The sequence below is a fragment of the Ascaphus truei genome, chromosome 6, assembly GCF_040206685.1.
Source record: "Ascaphus truei isolate aAscTru1 chromosome 6, aAscTru1.hap1, whole genome shotgun sequence".
Lineage (NCBI taxonomy): Eukaryota > Metazoa > Chordata > Amphibia > Anura > Ascaphidae > Ascaphus > Ascaphus truei.
In genome coordinates this window covers 58,265,278-58,287,403 of record NC_134488.1, presented here as the reverse complement: position 1 = coordinate 58,287,403, position 22,126 = coordinate 58,265,278, and the positions used below count along the sequence as shown (strand labels likewise).

The following is a 22,126-nucleotide window of genomic DNA, read 5'->3' as shown; positions in this document are numbered from 1 at the left end:
AAAAATACATTGATTCAATCTTTGAATCCAAATTTGTTTCTTCAGTGAGTGATCTATGTCTGGTAATAATGACACAGAATATTTTTTCCAGCAAGCTCCTTGTCATACAGCTAAATTAACATGTAAATGTTTTGTGGAAAAGAAAGTTTGTGTACTACTTTGGCCAGGAAAGAGTCTAGACTTTAACTCAATCCAGAACCTTTGATCAAGATAAAAGTGAGACAGAATAATCCCAGCAACAAGAGAGAATTAATAGATGTAATTATCAAGGGCTGGTTCCATATTACAACACCTCAGGAACTGCAAAAGTTGGTTGATGCAAGGCAAAGGTTTTTTTTCAACCAAATTCTGAAGACGTGAGTGTTTTAATGTGCAAATATTGTTTTATATCAGAAAATGTGTATTACGTTCTTATTTTGTGCATGTAAATGCCCATTAAATACTTATTTTGCTCAATAGCATTAATTTGTGCAAATTATATCGTATAATTTTAGCATAAAACTGTAAAAGCACATTTTTTTTAAAATGTGTCCACAAATGTTGCTATAATTTTTTTTGTATAACGTGTGTGCTTAATGTCAATAAAATAATTAAAATCATACCAAGAAATGTACTTAAAGGTTCCACATTCTACTTGAGTTACACCACCAGAAACACAGGTATTAATAAATATAAAGACGATCTTTAAGACACCTACAGTATTCAATCTATTGAGAAGCTATTAACAGATGTCAACTTCCAAGGATTTAAATGTTGGGTTCTGGGCCCAAATAATTTTCATTGTAATAGAAAAGTACTGATTGTTATCAACAGAGTTGGAAAAATCCTGGGCACCTAAAAATGCACTCCTGGTGCCTGTCAGTAGTATAGTATTTCCATAAATTAACTACATGTCCCTGAAGCCCTCCTGTAAAATGCCATGACATCACCCAGGGATCAGTGTAGCGCTTTGGTAACCACACTCCTTCCTCCCACACATGGCTCTGCTAGTGTAGGCAGTGTCGGGGAGAGACTTATGTCAGGTTTATTTAGAGTGAGTGAAACAGAGCAGCCAGCAAGGGACATTAGCAAGAGGAATCTATGTGTGTGTGTGTGTGTGTGTCAGATAGTGACACAGACAACGATGGGTGAGGAGAGGTAGCCGAAAGGTGACCCTCCACCCCCACCTATCAAAACGCTGGCTCCTACGTATTTTATATTTTCACCCACCCCTGGTTATCAATGAATGTCTATTGAGGTAAAGACTGGTAATGCTATAAATCTGTAAGAATCACAGAAAATCGGTGGTAATGGGCATGCCTGGGTTAATGTTAACATTAATTCACATTAATCTATAGTTGCCTTTTTATTTGTGTTTTATACTTTATAAAACCATAATCTTACCAATTAAATTATTTAGTAACACCACGCTACTCATTTCTGTTTGAAATATCTCCGTTATGTTTTATCTTTGTCTTTTTTTTTTTTTTGGTAAGGTGAGGATCCATCATCCTCCAGGTCTGTGCAGTCCTCTGATGTAGCAGCTATAGTCGTACCAGTTTTGTTCTTGCTCCTTGTGGCAACTGGCTTTGGCTTTGTCATATTGTACATGCGACACAGAAGACTTCAGAATAGTTTCACTGCATTCGCAAATAGTCATTACAGCTCGCGACTGGGAGCTGCCATTTTCTCATCTGGGGATGATATAGGTAAGACATATCACAAAAAGACTTTTTCATTACATAATCTGTTTTGTAAGGTTAAAACATACAGTATATAAAAGTATGTTTCAACTTTACCTTGTGAATCCTTTGTAGAATATGTTTTCAGGCTGTATAAAACCTTTGCTCTATACATTGTCAGTTTATTACTGATCTTGGCCTCATGACAACTTGTTAACTAAATATCTTGGGAGTATTCTTTTCAATTACTGTAACACCCCACCAAACCTATATATTGGAAGTCTGAGGTACTGTATATTACAGTATGACTTAAAATATACAGTACTGTAGTAGGATTCATTGCTAATGCTGCCAAGGTATCATGACATATAGATGGGTATCCCAACATTGTAAACCAACAAAAGTGATCTGTTTAATGGTTTGCATTTTTTGTGTTGATAGCTGTTAAATAATAAAAAATGCAATTTAAAATTTTAACCCTTTTGCTGCCAGGGTTGCATTGCCGACCCCTTTTATCAACTACTTTTATTGGGCTGTTCCCATGGCATTCTGAAACTCGGGAGGCATTTGTCGCTGCTGCTTTTTGTATGTTTTCACTTTCTGATCAGTAAGAAGCAAACAAAGTACCGTCTTATCCCCCATACTTGGTGCTCTGACAGAGGGGTAAATACATCATTCAGATTGTCGTCATGTAGGGAGATTCAACTAAACCACCGCTGGATGAAAACAATTGACGGATAAAGTTAGAGTTGAAAGGACTTGCAAAAAGTCATTTTGGCGCTTAAAGAATATTTTGTTTTTTGAAGGAAGCTAATTATATTGGTATATTGTCTAAAATTTAAGCATGTCTTTAAATATACTGTATGCATATATTTCTCCCTAAGTGGGAGGCAGAATACCCCCGGAGCTGAAACTGTTAATTTCAGCTCCGGGAACTCCCTACTCTCTGAGATGCACACCTCTAAAGGTGCTGCTGATATCTAATGAAGGTTTGAAGGTCCCGCATCATGTGATCCAATAGGAAGCTGCAACATCATCCCTTGCGGTTTATTAATGTCCCACTTGATGCTGGACTTTTTAAACAGCCATACTGTGTACCCAGCCAGGGCTGCAACCAGTGGTATGTATTTCGGAAAGAAGGGGGTCCATGTAGCTGAAATTAACACAATTCAGTTCCAGAGACCCCGCTTCTCACCTAGGGCAAAAAAAAATCCCAGGTGGAAATGCTTCTTTACTTGAGGCTGCCATGTTATTTATTCAGTATCACTTAGCTCATGCATAACCTGCATGTTTATTACAATCTTGCTTCCTTAAACAGATGCAGTTATCCTGCTCTGGAAATAGTAAACATTTTTATTTTCAGTGTTGACAATTTTTTTTAATTTTTTTACAAAGCATACAGGTAAAGTAAAATGAAATACATGTGTTTTAAGTATTTCCTGTACCTATAGCCTAACCCATATGTTAGTGTTGAGGATGATAAAAGATAGAGAGGTTACTGGCTTTTTTTACCCTGTGGAAGATAGAGAGCACACCATGCTCATCACAGAAATGGGAGAAACTGACAAAGTGAAACTCTTACACAAGACCCTGCTTTCAATGTCTATATACTAACTAGCGACAAAGTAAAGGGTTCTTCACAGTAAGGGCAGTTAAATGTGGAATTTATCACCCATTTAGACTGTAATGGCAGATGCATTAGATATGTTTCAGAAAAGGTTAGACCTCTTTTTAGAAAGGAAGGATGTTGATAAAGGGAAGGAATTTATTTTGGGACATAATTGGATACTGTTTCACTGAAACACAAGTTGTATCCACATGTTTAAAGTAGTCGACTGATGATTCTATTTTTGGTTTCCAGGTGACGACGACGATGATGCGCCGATGATAACCGGGTTTTCAGACGACGTCCCTATGGTCATAGCGTGATAAAAATTAGTTCAGGGTGCAAACCAAATGATGTAAATATTTTATTTTGGAAGAATAGTGAACTTTTTTTTTTATTTTTAAAATGCACTTTGAGTTGCAATATGTTTTTTTTGTTTTTTTTTTAATGTGGGCCAAAAAAAAACTTTGTAGTACAACTGTGAAATGCAAAATATGTTTAATTACTAAACCGTGATGGTACTTTTGTAGTAATACCAGTTACTGTAACTGGGTTTCTGCCTAATCTACGACTAGAGTGTGTAAGGGATTACGGGCCATATTTACTAAGCAGTGCGAAGTCATGATACATTATGGCCAGTTCATATAAGGTGTCTGATCATATAAGGTGTAATCGTTTATCGCGGCTTAATAAATATGACGGTTAATCTTAAATGCTGGAAAATTCATAGCCTGTTCCAGTTAAGCAATTTACACGATTTGAAGTGGATTACAATGACATTTTAAAATGTTTTTACCGAAACCTATTGGTTTGTCAACTGCAATATACAGATATAAAAAAGCAGACAAAATGTCACATGAATACATTGTCGTCTTGCATGCAGATTGCATTATCTAGAAAACTAAGGCACGTATTTGCTAAGTGGTGCTATTCCATAATGCATGTTAAGCACTGGAATACACCTTGTGCTCATTCACTTGAATGGGGCCCTAGGTGTCTTCCAGCACTGGAAAGTGACATGAAGTAGCACTGCTTATTAATTATGGTCCCAAATTTCACATTTTCTTGAGTAATTTACCAATTCATAATGTGAACAGCAATGTATTTCTTGCACTTCTTACCTTACTGCTAACTTCCACACTCAAAAATGCTATATGCTCTTGCAATTTATAAAACCATCTTGACAAATCTTTTGTAAAAAAAAAAATAATAATAAAAAAAAGACAGATGCTGTTACCTGTGATTATATGTATATTTTTATGACCTTTTAAAGCATCACACAGTATATTGTTCACCGATGATTCTGAATTGTAGATGTATATACAGAGTGCATTATTTTTTTCACCAAGTTTATTATTTTTGCAGTAAATTGTCATTTGTACGTTCTTGAAAGTCCTAGGCTATACTTTCTAACTGTGATTTGAAGGAAAATATTTGTTAGTGTTGCATCTTATTGAGGGTACAGCAATGATCTTTGGTTTAAATGTAAACACTTTAAACTCTTTAAGTTTTAATTGCCATCTGCAGTAATGACCAAATTCATTTTTGTCTTCAAATGTGATCTTTTAAGGGGTTATTATCAACCATTGTTAGTTAAATGACTGGTTGCAGCACCTGGTAATTAAAGCAGTAATCCTCGCTGGACCACCTGTTCGGGGTTATATGGTTCTGGAGAAATTTAAAAAGAGGAACTGTTTCCTCTATGTGCTACCATTGTGTAGTGTTTTACATCTCTCTGCTTTCCAACGGTCACCTCTTGTGATCTCATTTACAGTATGGGCCTGCATGTCACAGGGATCATTTGAGAACAGAATGAGGGGGGTGTTTAAAAGTCTGATTTTTATGTAAACTTTTAATTGGAGACAGTTTCTTTAGCAGTGATATATCCCCAGTGTTGGATAAAAGGTAAGCCTAGCAACCTGGGCACTTCTGTCTTCTAGGAAAAGTTGTTACGTGAAATGACAGTACATTGATGTATACGATAACTGGAACTTCCTATACAGTATAATACAATAAATGACATCACCATAGTATGGCAGCTACCTGTTCTCGCATTTTAAACGTTGAGAACTTCCAAAATGTTAGTGTTTTTTTTTTTTTTTTTAAAGGAAAGTGTACTTCAATGGTTTAAGGTGAAACCTTCCTTTAAAAGGGCACTGTAACGAGTAGTGTGCTGAACTTTCCACGTGCAGTAGAAATGCATATATAGCCGAGTTCCTATTATAATGCTGCCATGTTTCCCAACCATAGCAATACATTGACAAAGTTCAGAATACAAAGGAGTTATTGATATGTCTCCTCTTATTTAGTTCTGTTATCTCTATGACAATTCTTGGTGCCCAGTTTAATTCACGTCTGGGACTCCGTTTATTGAGCCCACTATCTCAGGAATATAAAATGTTGACAAGATATCAAAAATGGTGCCAGAAATTAGGAGAAGCCGTTTTAGGGGTTATAAAAAAAAAAGTAAATGCTTAATAGAGGTGTTTGGATTTATGCTTACATAATAAATACATTTGACCTATATTAAGTGATCCTTACAGTAAGTACAAATGACTTGTCAATGACTGTAAAGGGGGTCATAGTATGTTGCAGTATAAATCTGACTTACAAGTACTTTCCATAGGATAAAATAGTAATGCTTGCTTAATATATTTCAATGTAATTCAAAGTATGAATAATTGAGAGATTTTCTTATATTATCATCGTAATTATTTTCGGTCCTGCTCAGGGAGACCCCCAAGATGTTGGTACGTAAAAAAAACTGCCAAAATATCTGGCACTGTTCTGATTTAGAAATGCATAGTTACAGTATATAGCTCTCAAATGCAAAATGGAGCCAAAAAGGCATGACCAGGGAGGCGCGAGAATACCCCCTTTCCCCTTCTACCATTACCCACACAAAACATACAAATAACGACAGACACAATCTGGAGGTATAAAAGGCAGCGGCTTTGTTTATTTATATAAAGATAGCGTAACTGCTCAGTTAATGGGCTAGTAAAGGGTCAACCGGGCCTTCCCCTGCTGCCCCCGTCAACCACCGCCGTGCACCCTTGGGCTGGCGTCACGAGAGGGCTCCCGGAAGTTAAGTCCCAGTGGCTTACCCGCTCGCCTCTTCCCCCGGCTTTAACAGCCCCGAGCCCATTCTGGCAAGGACAAGCACTTACCCCCCCCAACTGCCGCCACTGGGTCTTTTTAACCTCCCTTAAATTAGGCTTGTACTGCCAGACTCGCAATTCCCTCTCTACACCCTCCTGCACCTCCCTAACACCCCACTATCAGTAGCTGGGTTGCCTCCCTATAAGGGTACTTTGCGAGCCATGGCACCATTGCTTCTAAGGATATCGCGAAGCCGCCCTCTTGGCCAATCTTCTGCCCTGCGCCCTCTCCCGTCTTTCTTAAAGCATTTTTCCCTTGTATGTTGGCCTCAGCAAGCGGCGCAGGCGTGCCGAAAACGACAGTTGACGTATTCAAATTTGGACTCGATGAATGCCCAACATATGCCTGGCTGTTTTCCTGCTGTATGACCCCCTGCCGACGTTTGCGTTTGACTGACCCCACCGTTGCTCGCCCCGCCAAAGGGTGTTGCTGCTCCCGAGATATGCTCTATGTATAGGTCTACATCTTTCGTGTTCCAGGATACCACTCCCTTGTTGGCCTCCATGCTCTGCCTAAATTCCTCATCATATTTTCACCACTCCATGCCCCTGTATTTCTGGTATGCATTCCTAATTATGTCTCGCTACTTAGAGTGCCAAGCATAATTGTGGGTCTTTCTCCCCCACCACACCTGCCAATATCCCGAAAGCCTGCGCCCAATTTTGATATGTTCGTGGAAACAGACGCCATTCAACGTCCTCCATCTTGGCCTCCCCTTTTTTGCTGACCTTGCCACTGCCTCCCTGTAACCTTGAAGTAATGACAAAATCTCTACGTATTCCCTGGCCCAGATCTTATCTCTCAATTCCTTTGGCAAATGTGACCGGGTGATGGTTTTTGTATAGCGGGTGATGGTTGTGTAAGAATCCCCATACGCAACATCCGCCAACTTCCTAACCACTGATGTGTCTGCTGGTGTGCCTGGGCTTGTGTTCTGCACTACGCTTTGCTCAACTAAAGCAGTCGCTGGCGCAGCTGTGCCTGTATCCTGAACCGTAATTTGAGTGGGCAAAGCTAAAGGTGATGCTGCTGCTGGCGTGGATGTACCCGTGTGTTCGGCTAATGCCTGGCTATGCAGTTGCGTCATATCTGCCGTGGATGCGCCCATAATCCCCACCAAGCTTTGCTGAACCACTGCTGCCTGCAAGGGTTCCTGAGTCAAGCCCCCTGCTGTGTCTTCCTGCCCCTGGTTGGGCCCCCCACTTACCACAGATGTTGGCACCCCTTCAGCCTCGCTTGAAACTCCTGCGTTACCTAACTGCCCTGTAGACAATAATGTCGTCACTGGTAACAAGGCCATCCGTATGCCCCACATATTGCTTCAATAATCTGTGCCCGCCAGTGCCGGATGCCCCAGAACCGTAACCTGACGTGGCCGGGTACTAACAAGACCCGCAGGGGAAGCACCCCCTCCTGTGCTTGGCATTCTTTTCCGTTTACCCTTTGCAGCCCTTTTCGCCAGCTTCCCACGTCTGGTCCCACAACCGCGTGCTTTTCATCCTGCCTTCCTATTGCAGGTCCTCCGCGACGTCTGAAGGATTTCTGAACTGTAGACAACGTACCACCAATGCCGGACGACGAGGGCGACCATGTCCCATGTCCCAGCCGTCTCCAACCTTTCTGAAATTATAGGATGAGGTTGAACCCCCAGCGGTTTGTCAGACAGCTGATGGCCTTAAATACCTGCGCGTTGCCCTGCCCCTTTGCCCAGTTCTAGAGCTACCTGCAACTTCCAGCCAGTTTGACCTTGCAGACTGCGGGCCGAACCCCCCATCGCCTCACCAACAGACGATGGCCTTAGATACCTGCGCGTTGTCCTGCCCATTTGCCCAGCTCTGGAACTACCTGCAACTTCCAGCCCATCTGACCTTGCAGACTGCAGCCAAACCTATAGATATCTGCGCGTTGACATACCTCCTTGTAACGCTTGAGCGCTGTGGTTCGTGACTGGGACCACCCTTATCGCTTGATGAAGGCCACGCGTCAAACACGTGGTAGCGCAACCGCCTTGTCTGCTCGCCCTTCCTTGACCGCTCTCTGCTCCTTGTGTAAGAGCGTAAAACTGCTGCTGGAACCATCCTTTCTCATGGTTGTGCGCCTCCGCAAGTAGTTGCATGGTTCTAACTTGGAGAGACATTACTGCCAGTGATGTATGAGTTCTGGTGTTGCGATTTGAGATATTTGAGGAAAATATATGTGACATTTCAACTAGTGGTGTGCGTTGTGTGCGAATTTGAAAGAGATGAATCCAGGAACAAGTGAATTGTTGCTTGAACAATTAAATCCCACTGCAATAACACAAAATTTATGTTATCATTTGTTAGCCTACCCCTTTGGCAAACCCCACCAGCTTTTCTTCCGTTTAACATTGCATTTTTATCCTTAAAAAAAAGGAAAGGGGGAGGGGGTTATTTAGGAAGGCATAGGGGTGGGGCAAAATACACAAAAACACAGCGCACACCGCTCATAGTGCCATTAAAAGAAATATTATTCAAATCAAACAGTACGGGTAAGTATAGTGCGTACATCAAGGTGGAAAAAACCCAGCATGTCAGGGGTTAATGTTACCCATGCGCCAGACAGATCTCCAGATAAGATGTCATCTGTGGTAATATGATCAGCTTCCCGCCTCTGGATCTCTCGGTCACGAACCAAAATGAGTAGATCCTGGATAGTCCCACTCTTTAAGATGGAAAGTCTAGCAAACTCGTGGTATAACGAGGATGATAACTGCTGTGTAGGTTAATCTCTTGCAGTGGCTGGATACATGCTCACAGCCCTCCAATCCTTTACTTCCGTATCTCTGATGTCACTGAAAAGCGACACCACAACTTGCGTCACGATCTCCTCTCCAGTGAAAGAAGTTTGGCCTGTCGTAGTAGGATGAATAGTTCAATGAAAATAGCACACAAAATCTTTCCAACGCGTTTTGAAACCACACGGTTTCTTCATCAGTGTCCCTGATGAAGGAACCGTGTGGTTTCAAAACGCGTTGGAAAGATTTTATGTGCTATTTTCATTGAACTATTCATCCTACTACGGCGGGCCAAACTTCTTTCACTGGAGAGGAGATCGTGACGCAAGTTGTGGTGTCGCTTTTCAGTGCATCAGATATACGGAAGTAAAGGATTGGAGGGCTGTGAGCGTGTATCCAGCCACTGCAAGAGATTAACCTACACAGCAGTTATCATCCTCGTTATACCACGAGTTTGCTGGACTTTCCATCTTAAAGAGTGGGACTATCAAGGATCTACTCATTTTGGTTCGTGACCGAGAGATCCAGAGGCGGGAAGCTGCTCCTATTACCACAAATGACATCTTATCTGGAGATCTGTCTGGCGCATGGGTAACATTAACCCCTGACATGCTGGTTTTTTTCCACCTTGATGTACGCACAATACTTAACTGTACTGTTTGATTTGAATAATATTTCTTTTAATGCACTATGAGCGTTGTGCGCTGTGTTTTTGTGTATTTTGTCTAACATGTAGGGGGTGTTTTGAGCCATCCCTGGTCTCACGGCTGCAGACGCTCCTTCTATCAGTGTCCACAAGGTCACGTATTGATTTTATTTTACAATCACTTGTCTATTACCTCACGTTTGTGATTGAATGTAGTTGCGCACTTTATTCCACTTTGTATCACATAGGGGTGGGGCGTTGCTAGCTCCATGCAGCTGATGACTCCTCCCCTACCGGGTGGAGACCCTGCGTGCTAGTGAGCCCATGCGCATCCGAAGTTCGACCCCGCGATCCATATAATCAGCCGGGAGGAGCGAAGGGCACGTGCATTTCCCAGTAATGCACCGCCTCCCCGCTCCCATCTCCGCCCCGAGTAGGCAACCATGGGGGCAGGGGGAGCGCCGAGACATACTCGCCAACCCGATCGGGGGAGAACCCGCCCACCAGACCTCGCTCCCCACGAGACCACTGCCCGCCCCAGGCAGCCGCCGCGGGGCCCGTGGGGGGATGCAACAAAAAGCGAAAGGCACAAACCTAACCTAGCTCCCCCTGGCTCACCACGTGGGGCGGCGGGAAAGCTCCCGCTCTCCAACCCGATCCCCCATGTCCACCTCCGTCCCGGGCAGCCATACCGGGGGCAGGGCTGGCGGAGAACCCACCAGTCAGAGCTCGCTCCCCACGAGCCCACCACTTGCCCCAGGCAGCGGCCTCGGGACCGGGGGCAGGGTAGGGCAGTACTCCAGAAAAGGCAAACTTTTACCTAGCTCTGAAGAGATGTCCAAAGGTCTACTCAACCGCTGAAGCCAGGAGCAAGTGAATGCACTTGCTCTGAGCTACTGACCTAATTCCCTAAGCCCCTCCACCTCCCTGCCTACAGCCGCCACAGCGGCCAATCAAGTGACTGGGAGGTCACGTCCCCCCCACCCCCCCCCGGTCAAGTAATTCTGTCACCTATGCAGGCTAGACAATTTGCTTTGCAAACTATTTTGCTGCAGTTCTGCACCACCATTTTTAAAGCAGCATTGCTACATACGTACTCTACCATCTTTTTCATAAACTGTTTGTTATATCTATACCCAGCAGAATAGCAAGAACTAGTTACTGTTGGCAGTCAGACTGTACATAGGATGCCCTGTTCAACTTTGCTCTACCTAGTATTTATGATCCTTTTAAGCAGAAGTGCAGCCCAACATCCCACAGCTTAGTAAATTTGTCCTAAACTGTTAGCTACTTTTTCCACTCACTGCCAATACTTTAAGGCCCATATTAATAAGCGGTGCTATTTCATATTACATCTTCCAGTGCTGGAAGACCCTATGGATGGTGTCTTCTGGCATTGGAAGTTCTCTTATGGAAGAGCACCACTTAGTAAATGTGGTCTAAATGACTTCCTTCAATCTTAAGGGACCAGTTTCATATTGGGATTATGAATGTACATTGCAAATTGCTGAAAGTTTCTAATAATAATATAAAAAAAAATACCATCATTCTATTTTCTGAACAATAAGTGCATCTTCATTAAATAAAAGTTAATGACTCGGTAGACTGTTGATTCAAATGTTAGTTGTAGACCTTGCACATTATTTTAAACTGTTTCTGGGTCATAAAGTGATGTTTTATCAACTTTTTATTTCAGATTACCATGTGAATGTTTACATTGAATCTTTGGTGATTTTTATTTCTAAATGAAAAACAAACATGTATGATTTTATTAGGAAATACGACATTCCAAATATGTTGCTTACATTCGTAGTATAAGACCACACTCACGATGAAGAAATATAAATGTCTAATTTTGTATTTCATTATGATTTACCCAGTCTGCATGCCACTATCTGCCTTTCATATTAAACTCTTTGCTGCTCAATGGTTAATGGAGAAATCATTCCTTGTTTATAATTTTAGCGAGATCATTTTTTTCACTGTATAGTTCTGTTTTTTTTAATATGTTGGGCATTCATGACTTGTTTGAATTATAATTGCTTTTTCATGTTTTAAGGCGCACATTGGTGGTGATAAATTTACTATGTTGCACAATCTTGGAGGAAGATTTATGGTCATTGATTGTCAACTTTTTTCACTGAATAAAAAGCATTTGGGTTGAAAATGTCTTCTTTTATTTGCAAGTGTTTTACTGGTTCAGGGAGTTAATCAAATATAAGCAAGAAAAAATCCAGTATTTATTTGTAAAACCCCCACATATTACAATGTGATAAAAATAAAGGATGACTAAACATATACTAAGCGCTCAACCTATTAACAACCTAAACTATACAATACAAATTAGTGAATGAAAGTGACTGTGACTGATTATAACTTTTATAAAAGGTATACCAGGTGTAAGGGGATCCCACAGACACGTGATAGGGAATGAGGGAGTGTCTGCCTAAGGATTAACAACAAACCTATCCATAAGGCTAATACAAATGGTAACAAAGAGAGAAAAATAAAAGAGAAAAGAAAAAAGTCCTTGGCGCACTAATATATAAACCTGATACAATGGAAGTCCCAATTCTCTGAATATAGGGGCGATTTGTGGGTCCGGAATTCGATGTGCTGTGTATCTGGGGGGGGGAAATGAGGAAGATCTAGGTAAATTTCAACAGTACCTCAACACCAACAACTTGAATTTAAAATTCACTTTTAAAACTAGTCAACTCACTATTGATTTTCTAGACTTAACTTTGTTCATAGAGAAGGGATTAATTGAAACCAAAACCTATAAAAAGGTGGATGCCAATACCTACCTTTTAGCTTCAAGCCATCATAATCCGAGATGGATTAATAATATCCCTAAAGGCCAGTTTCTAAACGAAATGTAACTGCTCTCAGGTAGAAGTGTTTAATACACAGGCTGATGATCTAGGGGACAAATTTATGGACAGAGAATATAGCCACACTAAGGTGATGAGAGCATTAGAAGCAGTGAAAAATACCAACAGGGAGGATCTAATCCTCATGAATAATAAGGAAAATAAAAATAAATTAGAAGGGGTTGAATTTATTCCATTTATTACTAAGTACAATTGAATGGCCAATAAAATTACTCAAATAATTAAAAAACACTGGGGAATTCTACAGGGCGATACACTACTCAGTACGATATTACCTAAGTGTCCACAGATACTGCTGCGACACACTTTATTCGAGCAAATACCCAGTATGTACCTGGCAGATACCTGGAATGCGCCGCTCCTCACCTCAGACAAGCCCCGTTGCGTTTGCCTTCCCAGCCATGGTTCATGCCTGGCTGACGGGCGGCTGATCTGTTAAATGATAATGATTAGGATTTAATAGGCTGCAATGCTTCGCGTGTCTACCAGATGGCATAAATTCATGAATTGTAATGCAGTATATATATATATATATATATATATACTGTGCAGTATTGCAGCCAGCGGGAATAAAATGCTTCAATCCCTGCCTGGAAAATAACGCAATGCACTCGGGCAGAAAACAGTCACAAACCTCAATACACCCGAGTATACCCGAATTCGTGGGACTAGCCGAGCTCGAATAAAGTGTGTCGCCAGTGTAGTATTCAAAAAGGCGGATAATTTAAAACTAAAGCTATCTCCTAGCTGTCCACTAAATCTAACCAAAGAACGCAATACTACATGGTTAAAGGAATTGAATGGTTTCTTCACATGTGGTAAGTGTATTGGTTGTAGGTTTAGCTCTAAATGTAGAGACTTTGGGCCTCATGCAGAGAGCATAGAATTTTAAAATTGGCGAATTTCATAAAAAGTAGCTTTTTTGGAGAGTTTTATTCTCCATATGCAGAAAAGTGCGAATTCTGCTATGTTTAACATAGATGCGTGTGGCGAGTTTAAATTGGCGAGATGCGCGCTTCAGAAACGTGTAAAAACAAATTCGCGCCTTTTTTTTCCCCTTTACTATAGGCGGCGAGCGCCATCTTGCCATCTTTTCCTGGCGCGGCAAAAATGCGAGAATCGCGCCATTTTCTTGGCGCGAACAGCCGCTACATGCCGTTCGCACCTCTCTGCATTCGGAGAGTTTTAAAAATGGCGAGATGGAGGTTCTCGCCAGCCGCGAGGCGAGTTTTAGCAATAGAAAAAACAAAATGGCGCGTTTTTCGTAACTCGCCATTTTCTGCCGGTTTCTGCGCGAAATTGTACAAAAAATGGCGAATTTCGAAATAACGATGCTCTCTGCATGAGGCCCTTTAAGTCAAATAATACAGGAGCTACATTTCCAATTAAATCATTCATAACCTGCAGGAGTCTGTTCACGGTCTACCTGTTAGAGTGCCCTTGTGGGCTACAATATGTAGGGCGAACAGGTAGACTGTTGAAACGACGCTTTGCAGAACATATATACAGTATAAAAAGAGGGTTAAAGACACACAGTGTCTCAAACCACTTCAAAATCAAACATAATCAAAATCCAGAAGGATTGGTCTGTAAGGGCATTGAATGCCCCAAACAAAATTGAAGAGGGGGAGACAAGATAAATTTAATATCCAGACGTGAAAGCTTCTGGATCTACACCCTGAAAACATTGACCCCAAGAGGTCTAAATATAGAATTCGATCTAACCTCCTTTTTAAAAGATGGCTAGGTCTGTTCTATATATTGTTGAGGCACTTGTCATTTGTTCCACTAGTCCGATCTTTCCTCTGCATCCTCTGTTCATGTATAGCTAATAGTTAATAATATAGCTGAATCAGGTTAGTACAGGTCGGTTACAATATCTCTTCCAAGTTGCTAGTATGCTTATTTTATTATTATTAATTTTGTGTCAGTTTATGAATTATAGGCGGAATACATAATGTGAAATTCATTTTAATGTTCAATTGCTATGCATGATTTACGTCCGTAATCTGTATGTGTGTGATACACTTTGCTGTACATCTAGCAGTCCCCTGTTGGAATTAGCTGTCCAATAGGAGCCGTGAGGGCAGCTCTGCATGTGCTTAAATAGCACGTATTCCCATTGTAACTTCATTGCCTCTGAAGAAGTGACGTCAGCAGTCACGAAACGCGCATAGGGTGGAGTTTCAGCAGGACGTGATACGGCGTACGCGTGCTTGTAGAGGAGAAGGGGCGCTCTAGCAGTGACGTCATCGGAGGTGGACCTGGCGCTCCGAGTCGCGGCCACGAAGAGGAGGTTAACGCAAGATTTCACCTCCATATGCACCGCTTCATTATCCTCTTAAGCTAGCGGACGGCACATTGTATCCTGTTTATAGGGCCGGTCAGCATGTGAGTGTACTGCTGTAAGTCCTTATTTGTTTAATTAAATTTTATATGGTATCATACCATTGGTTTTTCTATTCTATTTTATGCATATATTCGCAACTGTGTGTAGAGGGTTAATACCATCTGGCAATCTACTGATATCCAGCCTGCACACCGGAGCGCAAGTTAAAGATACCTTTCAAGGCCCTTTATCTTCTACTTTTACGTAAGTAGCCAGCAGCGGTGTGGGTGCGAACGATTCATCAGAGGTTACTGCGCAATGGTCGTTTTGTTTTGTATAATTGCAGATTCAGATCCACAATCCAAGGGACTCTGAGATCGAATTCCGAACCCACAAATCGCCCCTATATTCAGAGAATTGGGACTTCCATTGTATCAGGTTTATATACCTGATAGTGCGCCAAGGACTTTTTTCTTTTCTCTTTTATTTTATTTTTCTCTCTTTGTTACCGTTTATCCCCACATTATACGCAAGGCACTACAGTGCAGGAACAGAATGATATTTGATATTTCATTCTGTTAATGTAATTTGTAAGGATAAACGCAAACTGATACAAAAGGTAATAAGGGTCCTGCTCGTGAACGCTTACAATCTAGAGCAGTTCTCAACCTTTTTTTTGAAGAAGTCACCCCTGAAGGATTTTTCACATTTCAGGGCATCTCTGCTCTTCAAACTTCACTCATCCCCTTCTTGCTTATACTGTACACTCCACATTTACCCTTACACATCACCTTTTTTCTCTTACACCACACACCTCCCACCAAACAGAAAGCCATCACACTCCTCACCATACAAAGCCATCATGATTACCCTATTTCTTCCCATCTTCCCACATATCCTCAAGCATGTCCGTTGCTCAACGGGGACATTTCCTGTCTGGTGCTGGAGAGGCTCCTTTCCTCTGTGCTGGGCTGAGAGAGGAAAGGTGGATCGCCGCTGGGGGACGTTCCTGCTTGGCAGCCAGCAGACATTTTCCCCTGAGGCCACGGCACCTTTTGCAGAGGTTTGCGGCAAACCAAGGTTCCCCAGCAACCTGATTAGGAAACGCTGATCTAGAGGGAAAAGTTGAAACAAAAGTACCTGCTCATTGTGGGGTGCAATATGCCTTTGGATGGGGTTTTTCCTACAGCACAGCTAGTCGCAGTTGGATTGATTCTTTAGTCTGACTGCAAGACTCAGACTGCACTAGGAATTGTTTTTATAAACAGTCACTATAACCCACGCATACTTTTATTTTATTTTGTTTTCCTTATTAAATCCTTCTCTCTTCCCCCCCCCCATCTCCTCATTGTTCCCCCATCTCCTCTCTTCCCCATCCTCTCTCCCCCCATTTCCTCTCTTCCCCCATCCTCTCTTCCCCATCTCTCGTTCCCATCCTCTCTTCCCCCATCTCCTCTTCTCCCCCCCATTTCCTCTTCTTCCCCCCATTTCCTCTCTTCCCCCCCATCTCCTCTCTTCCCCCCATCTCTTCTCTTCCCCATCTCTTCCCCTCCATCTCCTCACTTCCTCCCCAATCTCCTTTCTTCCCCATCTACTCTCTTCCCCAATCTCCTCTTTTCCCCATCTCCCTTCTCTTCCCCATCTCCCTTCTCTTTCCCCTATCTCCTGAACAATCACTCCCACCCATCTCCTGTCTCTTCCCCATCTCTCTTCTCCCCCTCTCCACCCTTTTCTTTTCCCCCATCTCCTTTCCCTCCCCCCATCTCCTCTCTTCCCCGCCTCTCCTCTCTCTTGCTCCCGTCTCTCCTCTCTCTTGCTCCCGTCTCTCCTCCATCTCTCCTCTCTCTCCCCCCGTCTCGCCTCTCCCCCGTCTCCTCTCCTTGTCTTCTCTCTCCCCCATCTCTCTCCTCCATCTCTCCTCTCAATCCCCCCCATCTCGCCCCCTCTCTCCTCCCCCATCCCATCTCTCCCCACAATACACTCACAATAGTCCCCCACCCATTAACCTTGGGGAAGCCCCAGTGAGCACTTGAAGTTGCTGCCGGGCCACCTCATCCACTGGTGGTGTGCTTCTGGCTGAGCAGCAATTTTCAGTGCAAATGTCGCTGGTATCATCTCTTCCCTCCCATCTCCTCATTCCCCCTCCCCCTTAATCACCTCTCTCTTCACCGGCTTTTGTGTCTAAACTCTGCAGCTTTGGGTGCGTTGCCTTCTGCTGCAGGCTTGTGGGTCCACTGAGGGGTGGTTTTGGCTCCCTTGGCCGGGCTGGCCACATCTTTGGGTGCCGCTCTCTTGGTCATCAGAGCCCTGCTTGCCACATACTCATCCGCCATCCTCGCAGCATCCACATGGGTTTTGGGTTTATGGTGAAAGACCCATGCCCTCACGTCCGAGGGGAGCTGCTGCTGGAATATCAAGTCCAGTAGTGTATGGAACTTGGTGACTCAGTAACCCTCCACCCACTTGGTCCCATGCAAAGCCATGCGGGCTCCATAATCCACATAGGATTTCCGGGGGTATCTTTCCCCACTCCGGGACTTGCCCCGGTATGCTTCTGGGGTGAGGGCGAACTGTGTGAGCAACATACTTTTGATATGACCGTAGAACACAAGACATATCACACCGCTCACTCATAGATGTTAAACAATTTTTAAAGAATATTATTTTCAAGTGTCTATTAATAACACAAGTGAGTGCTACCAATGTACAGAAGTTAATAGTATTAACAATTTAAATGAACACGTGACACAGTCACGATCATTCACAGAAGTACATTTTTGGTGCACATCACAATTATTGTGATGTGCACCAAAAATGTACTTCTGTGAATGATCTTGTGACTGTGTCACGTGTTCATTTAAATTGTTAATAATGATATGACCGTAGTCATCGGCATTCACGCGTGGAATACCCTGCACAGTACGTTTGGCTTTACCGGATAACAGGGGATGCAATCGCAGCACCATGTCCCGTCGTGGGTACCTGTGTCGGTGACACTGTGTCTCAAAGTCATTCAAAAATGTGTCGATCTCGTCCGTTCCATCCACGAACTTGCTGAAGCTGTGGTGGTCCACCCGGGGAATATCCTGTTCCCCATGACAAGGTGGGAGTGGGGGGCTTTTCCGTGCACTGCGTCAAGCATCTATACGCTGCGCTGCTTTAGCCCTTTCTCCCCATGCGGCCAGGAGAGCTGTGAGCCCAGGGGCGGCAAGTCCGGCAGCCGCAGCAACTACCTCCTCTGCACCCACTGGCGCCAAGCCACCATTATTCAGGTGGCCACTTGCTCCCTCACCATGCCCTTGCAGCCCCGGAGCTGGATTGACCTCCTGCACTCCGGGCTTAGTGGTGTCCGCTGCCACAGCAGCTAAGGGGCCCAACCCCTCCAATGGAGCCAATCTTGCTTCATGACTCTCTAAGTCCTCCTCCAGTTGCACCTTTGACCAACCGTCTGTCGGTAGTCCATAGCCAGCACATCGCTCCACGACTCGAGCTCGGTCCCAGGATCGGAACCGTCCGGATCAGTGACCCATGATGAGACTGCTAGCACAGTATATGGGGAAAGGTGTACTATCTCGTGCTCTTGTGAAGTGTGTGTAAGTTGCCACTTGTCTGGGGAGCTCGCAATCTACGAGTTTCCCTCACTATGTTAAAGAATCCCGCAGGAGACTATACCATAGGCTCAGTTAGCGTCCCACTGCTGCTACCAGTAAATAAGCCTGTCACGGTAGACCAGGTCTTACCAACACATTAATACCGGGATTCTGGATTGAGGGCAAAATAAATTGGAATTTATTTCTTTTCAGACAACACACAAATCTTCACAATTACACTGGATAAAACACTTACTGGGATGGGGAAACGAAATCAAATGTCCACGGAACGAATGACTCAACAACAAAGTCTCTGGACACCGCTGCACGCATGCAAGTGAGTGCACGATTTGAGACGTGCGACAGTCCTTGGCTAGGGGTGCAACTTGCCACCCCTATATCTACGCCGAAAGGAATAGTTTCGTAAAGTCCTTACAGGGTTCGTTCGAGAATCCCCAGCTCAAACTAATTCTGGAAGAGGGGTGCAATTCGTCGTTAGGGTGTAGTTAACCCCCTCACACTCCGGAACTGCTGACGCTGTACTTGGACGTTTCTTGGTTGATCTTAGATGAATCAGGTGAATCTGACTAGGATGGGGCTGAAGGCATTCTTATAGGGTTAAGAGCCCTATCCCTAACATACACAGCCAATCCTCCCGTGGGAACAACTTTTCCCACCTATCCCGACTTGCCAGGAGTTCCTAGAACGGGCAGAAGTTGCTTCCCGGTCTGCTAAGAGCGTGCATCAACCTGACACCTATGCTGCTTAGCATACAGGCCCAACCTCTTACCTGGCGACAGTAAGTCTGGGGTTTGGCTACCAAGTGTGAAGTGCCCATTCTTCGCACAGGTATCTGATACTTAGCAATATCCTGTCCACCCTAAAACCTAGGGTCTCTGAGGCTTTTCAACTCCGGACTTCTCTTGACATTGGGGCACCAACTTAGCAGGGTGCCCTTTGAAGTACGGAGATGAAAAATCCCTCAGCTCATTCATCCATAACATATGGGCATGTTAATGGATTAATTGCTGGGCTGACAGGAAAGGGTTCCTGCCTTTTACATTTAAAACACCATTGAAATACAGTTTATTTTTATATGTAGGTTCGTATGTGCAACAAATATAAAACCCATATGTATGTTCATGGTACATTTTTTACCTAGCTGCACTCCAAAAATTAGTGTAGAGTGCTAGCTCTTTCCTAGCGCAAGTTATCCACCTAATTGAAGGGGCTCTGTGATGTGGGTTGCGGTTTGACATATAATCGGTCTGGGTTACAACGCCGGCATACAATGTATCCGTGCTGACTTTGATTGGTAACCGCAGATGCGCGCCACCAATTCCCCTCAAGTGGATAATGAGACAGCCGGATATATTGTAGCGAGAAGGTACTTCAGCTAAACCGCGGACCACTTATTCAATTGACTTTGTGGTTTCAACGTCTGTGGTCTAGGAAGTGATCCCCATCTTCAAGGCAGCCACTTACTCGCAGGCATGCTTATTCAATCAAGGCTTGGCACCGCGCTAGAAGCTCCCCTTGTGTTGCGACTACAATTTGCACAAACTGCAGATAGCTTCTGGGCTGCAAAATAGGGACAATAATGATGGGTAGGGAAAAACATGGCATTATGGTGACCATACAATTTAACCCCTTCAGTCCCCGCAAGGTTTAGGGTTAACCAGCCAGGCATAATACCTTTATTATTGGCCTTGTTAACCCCTTCACTGCCACAGTCGGACTCTTGGACACTTTGGTATATGGTGTCGGTTTCCGGCCCAGTGAGGCCAGTGTTACAGGGTGACACTCATGCTGTTGATATTATGTTGTAATTTGTTATTCTGCTGTATATACTGTTATACAGTTAGGTCCGGAAATAAATGGACACTGACACAATTTTCATACAAATAATTGTTCGCCTGAACATCTTTATAATAAGTTCTCGTATGAATCTCATTGTTAACAATAGATAATTCTAAATCTAAAAATTCAATTTTAACTGGACTAAATTTACATGTGAATTTTAAATTATTATTATTACTATTGATATGTAAAATAAACTGTTCTAATTGATCTACGCTTCCCCTCCAAATAAACAGAATGTCATCAATGTACCGACGCCAGAGCACCAGGTTTGCACCGAGGGGACAGTTGTTCCATATATAATTGTCCTCCCAAACGCCCATGAAAAAATTGGCATAACTCGGTGCAAACCTGGTCCCATAGCCGTCCCACATGTCTGCAAATAAAATTGATTGTTAAAATTAAAAAAATTATGTTGTAATATAAATTGAATACCGGATAAAATAAATGATCTAAGTTCTGGAGATAAATCAGGATCCTCCTCTAGAACTCTACTAATGGCAAGACAGCCCTGCTGGTGATCAATCACTGTATAAAGAGACGTCACATCTCCGGTAACCCAAATGTATTCCTGTTGCCAATCTACACTTCCCAAAGTTTGTAGCACGTGAGTTGTCTCTCTTAAATAAGAGGGGAGTTTTATGACATATCTTTGAAGGTGAAAGTCAATAAATTGTGAAAGATTTGAAGTCAAGGATTGTATGCCGGAGATTATCAGTCGACCTGGAGGGGTCTGTAAGCACTTATGAATTTTTGGGATTATGTAGAATAATGGAATTCGCGGATATAATGTGTTTAAAAAATCAAATTCGTTTTTAGATATAACTTGTTCTTCCATCCCTCCCTCCAGGAGATTTAACAATTCTCTCTGATATTGTTCCATTGGGTTAGAGGGGAGGAGTTGGTATGTCAATGAGTCACTGAGGATTCTTTCTGATTCCTCTATATAATAATCCTTATCCATGAATACCAACCTCCCCACCCCCCTTATCAGCTTGTTTTATAGCTATATTTTCATTTTTTGTAATTGAGTAAGGGCTCTTTTGTCTTCTCTAGTCATATTATCATTTGTAATTCTAAAGGTTCGACTCTGGGACTCTATATCGTCTAGGACCATCTCAGCAAAAGTGCTGACAAATGGACCACAAACATGTTTGGGAAAGAAAGTTGATGGTTTTTTGAAAGGTGTAGTACCCATATTTGTTGAGGGCTTAGTTTGTGCTTGTATGTTATTAGTGGTAATTTGACTTGTTATACCATCTTTGACAAAATATTTTTTAAGTGTCAGTTTGCGAACATATTTATGAACATCTATGTAAAGCTGAAAGCTATTGGGACCATGAACTGGTGCAAAGGAAAGTCCCTTATTTAGGACATTGGTCTCAGCTTCAGATAAAATATGTTTACTGATGTTAAATATGTTCGTTTTTACTGACTGACATGTCTGTGATGTTTGTCTTTTCTTATTTTTGCCCCCCCCCCCCCTCTTTCCTCTGCATTGTTTCTTCTTTTCCTGTTGTTTGGTCCTAAGTCTAAAACTGATAGTTTTTTTGTTGCTGAATTTTTCAATGGTGGTCTGTCTCTCTCCTGTCTCCAGTCCGAAAAAGAAAAGGACTGTTTAGT

At 42.8% G+C, this 22,126-nt stretch overlaps 1 protein-coding gene and 1 long non-coding RNA gene across 5 annotated transcripts in view; one reads left to right on the top strand and one right to left on the bottom strand.

Moving 5' to 3' along the window:
* Positions 1–9,376, top strand: part of SORL1 (sortilin related receptor 1) — a 231,647-nt gene extending 222,271 nt beyond the window's left edge. For 2 of the 3 annotated variants that reach the window (XM_075604363.1, XM_075604361.1), the window contains exons 47-48: positions 1,476–1,688; positions 3,523–4,653. In XM_075604363.1, coding sequence (XP_075460478.1) covers positions 1,476–1,688; positions 3,523–3,590 — 281 coding nt within the window. In that variant the 3' untranslated portion in view covers positions 3,591–4,653. Of the gene's footprint in view, positions 1–1,475; positions 1,689–3,522; positions 4,654–7,946 lie in introns of those variants that run through there. The other variant, XM_075604362.1, reaches the window with a different exon arrangement.
* The window catches only part of LOC142497067 (uncharacterized), a 175,119-nt gene that overhangs the window by 87,609 nt on the left and 65,384 nt on the right, over positions 1–22,126 (bottom strand). The window lies entirely within an intron of this gene.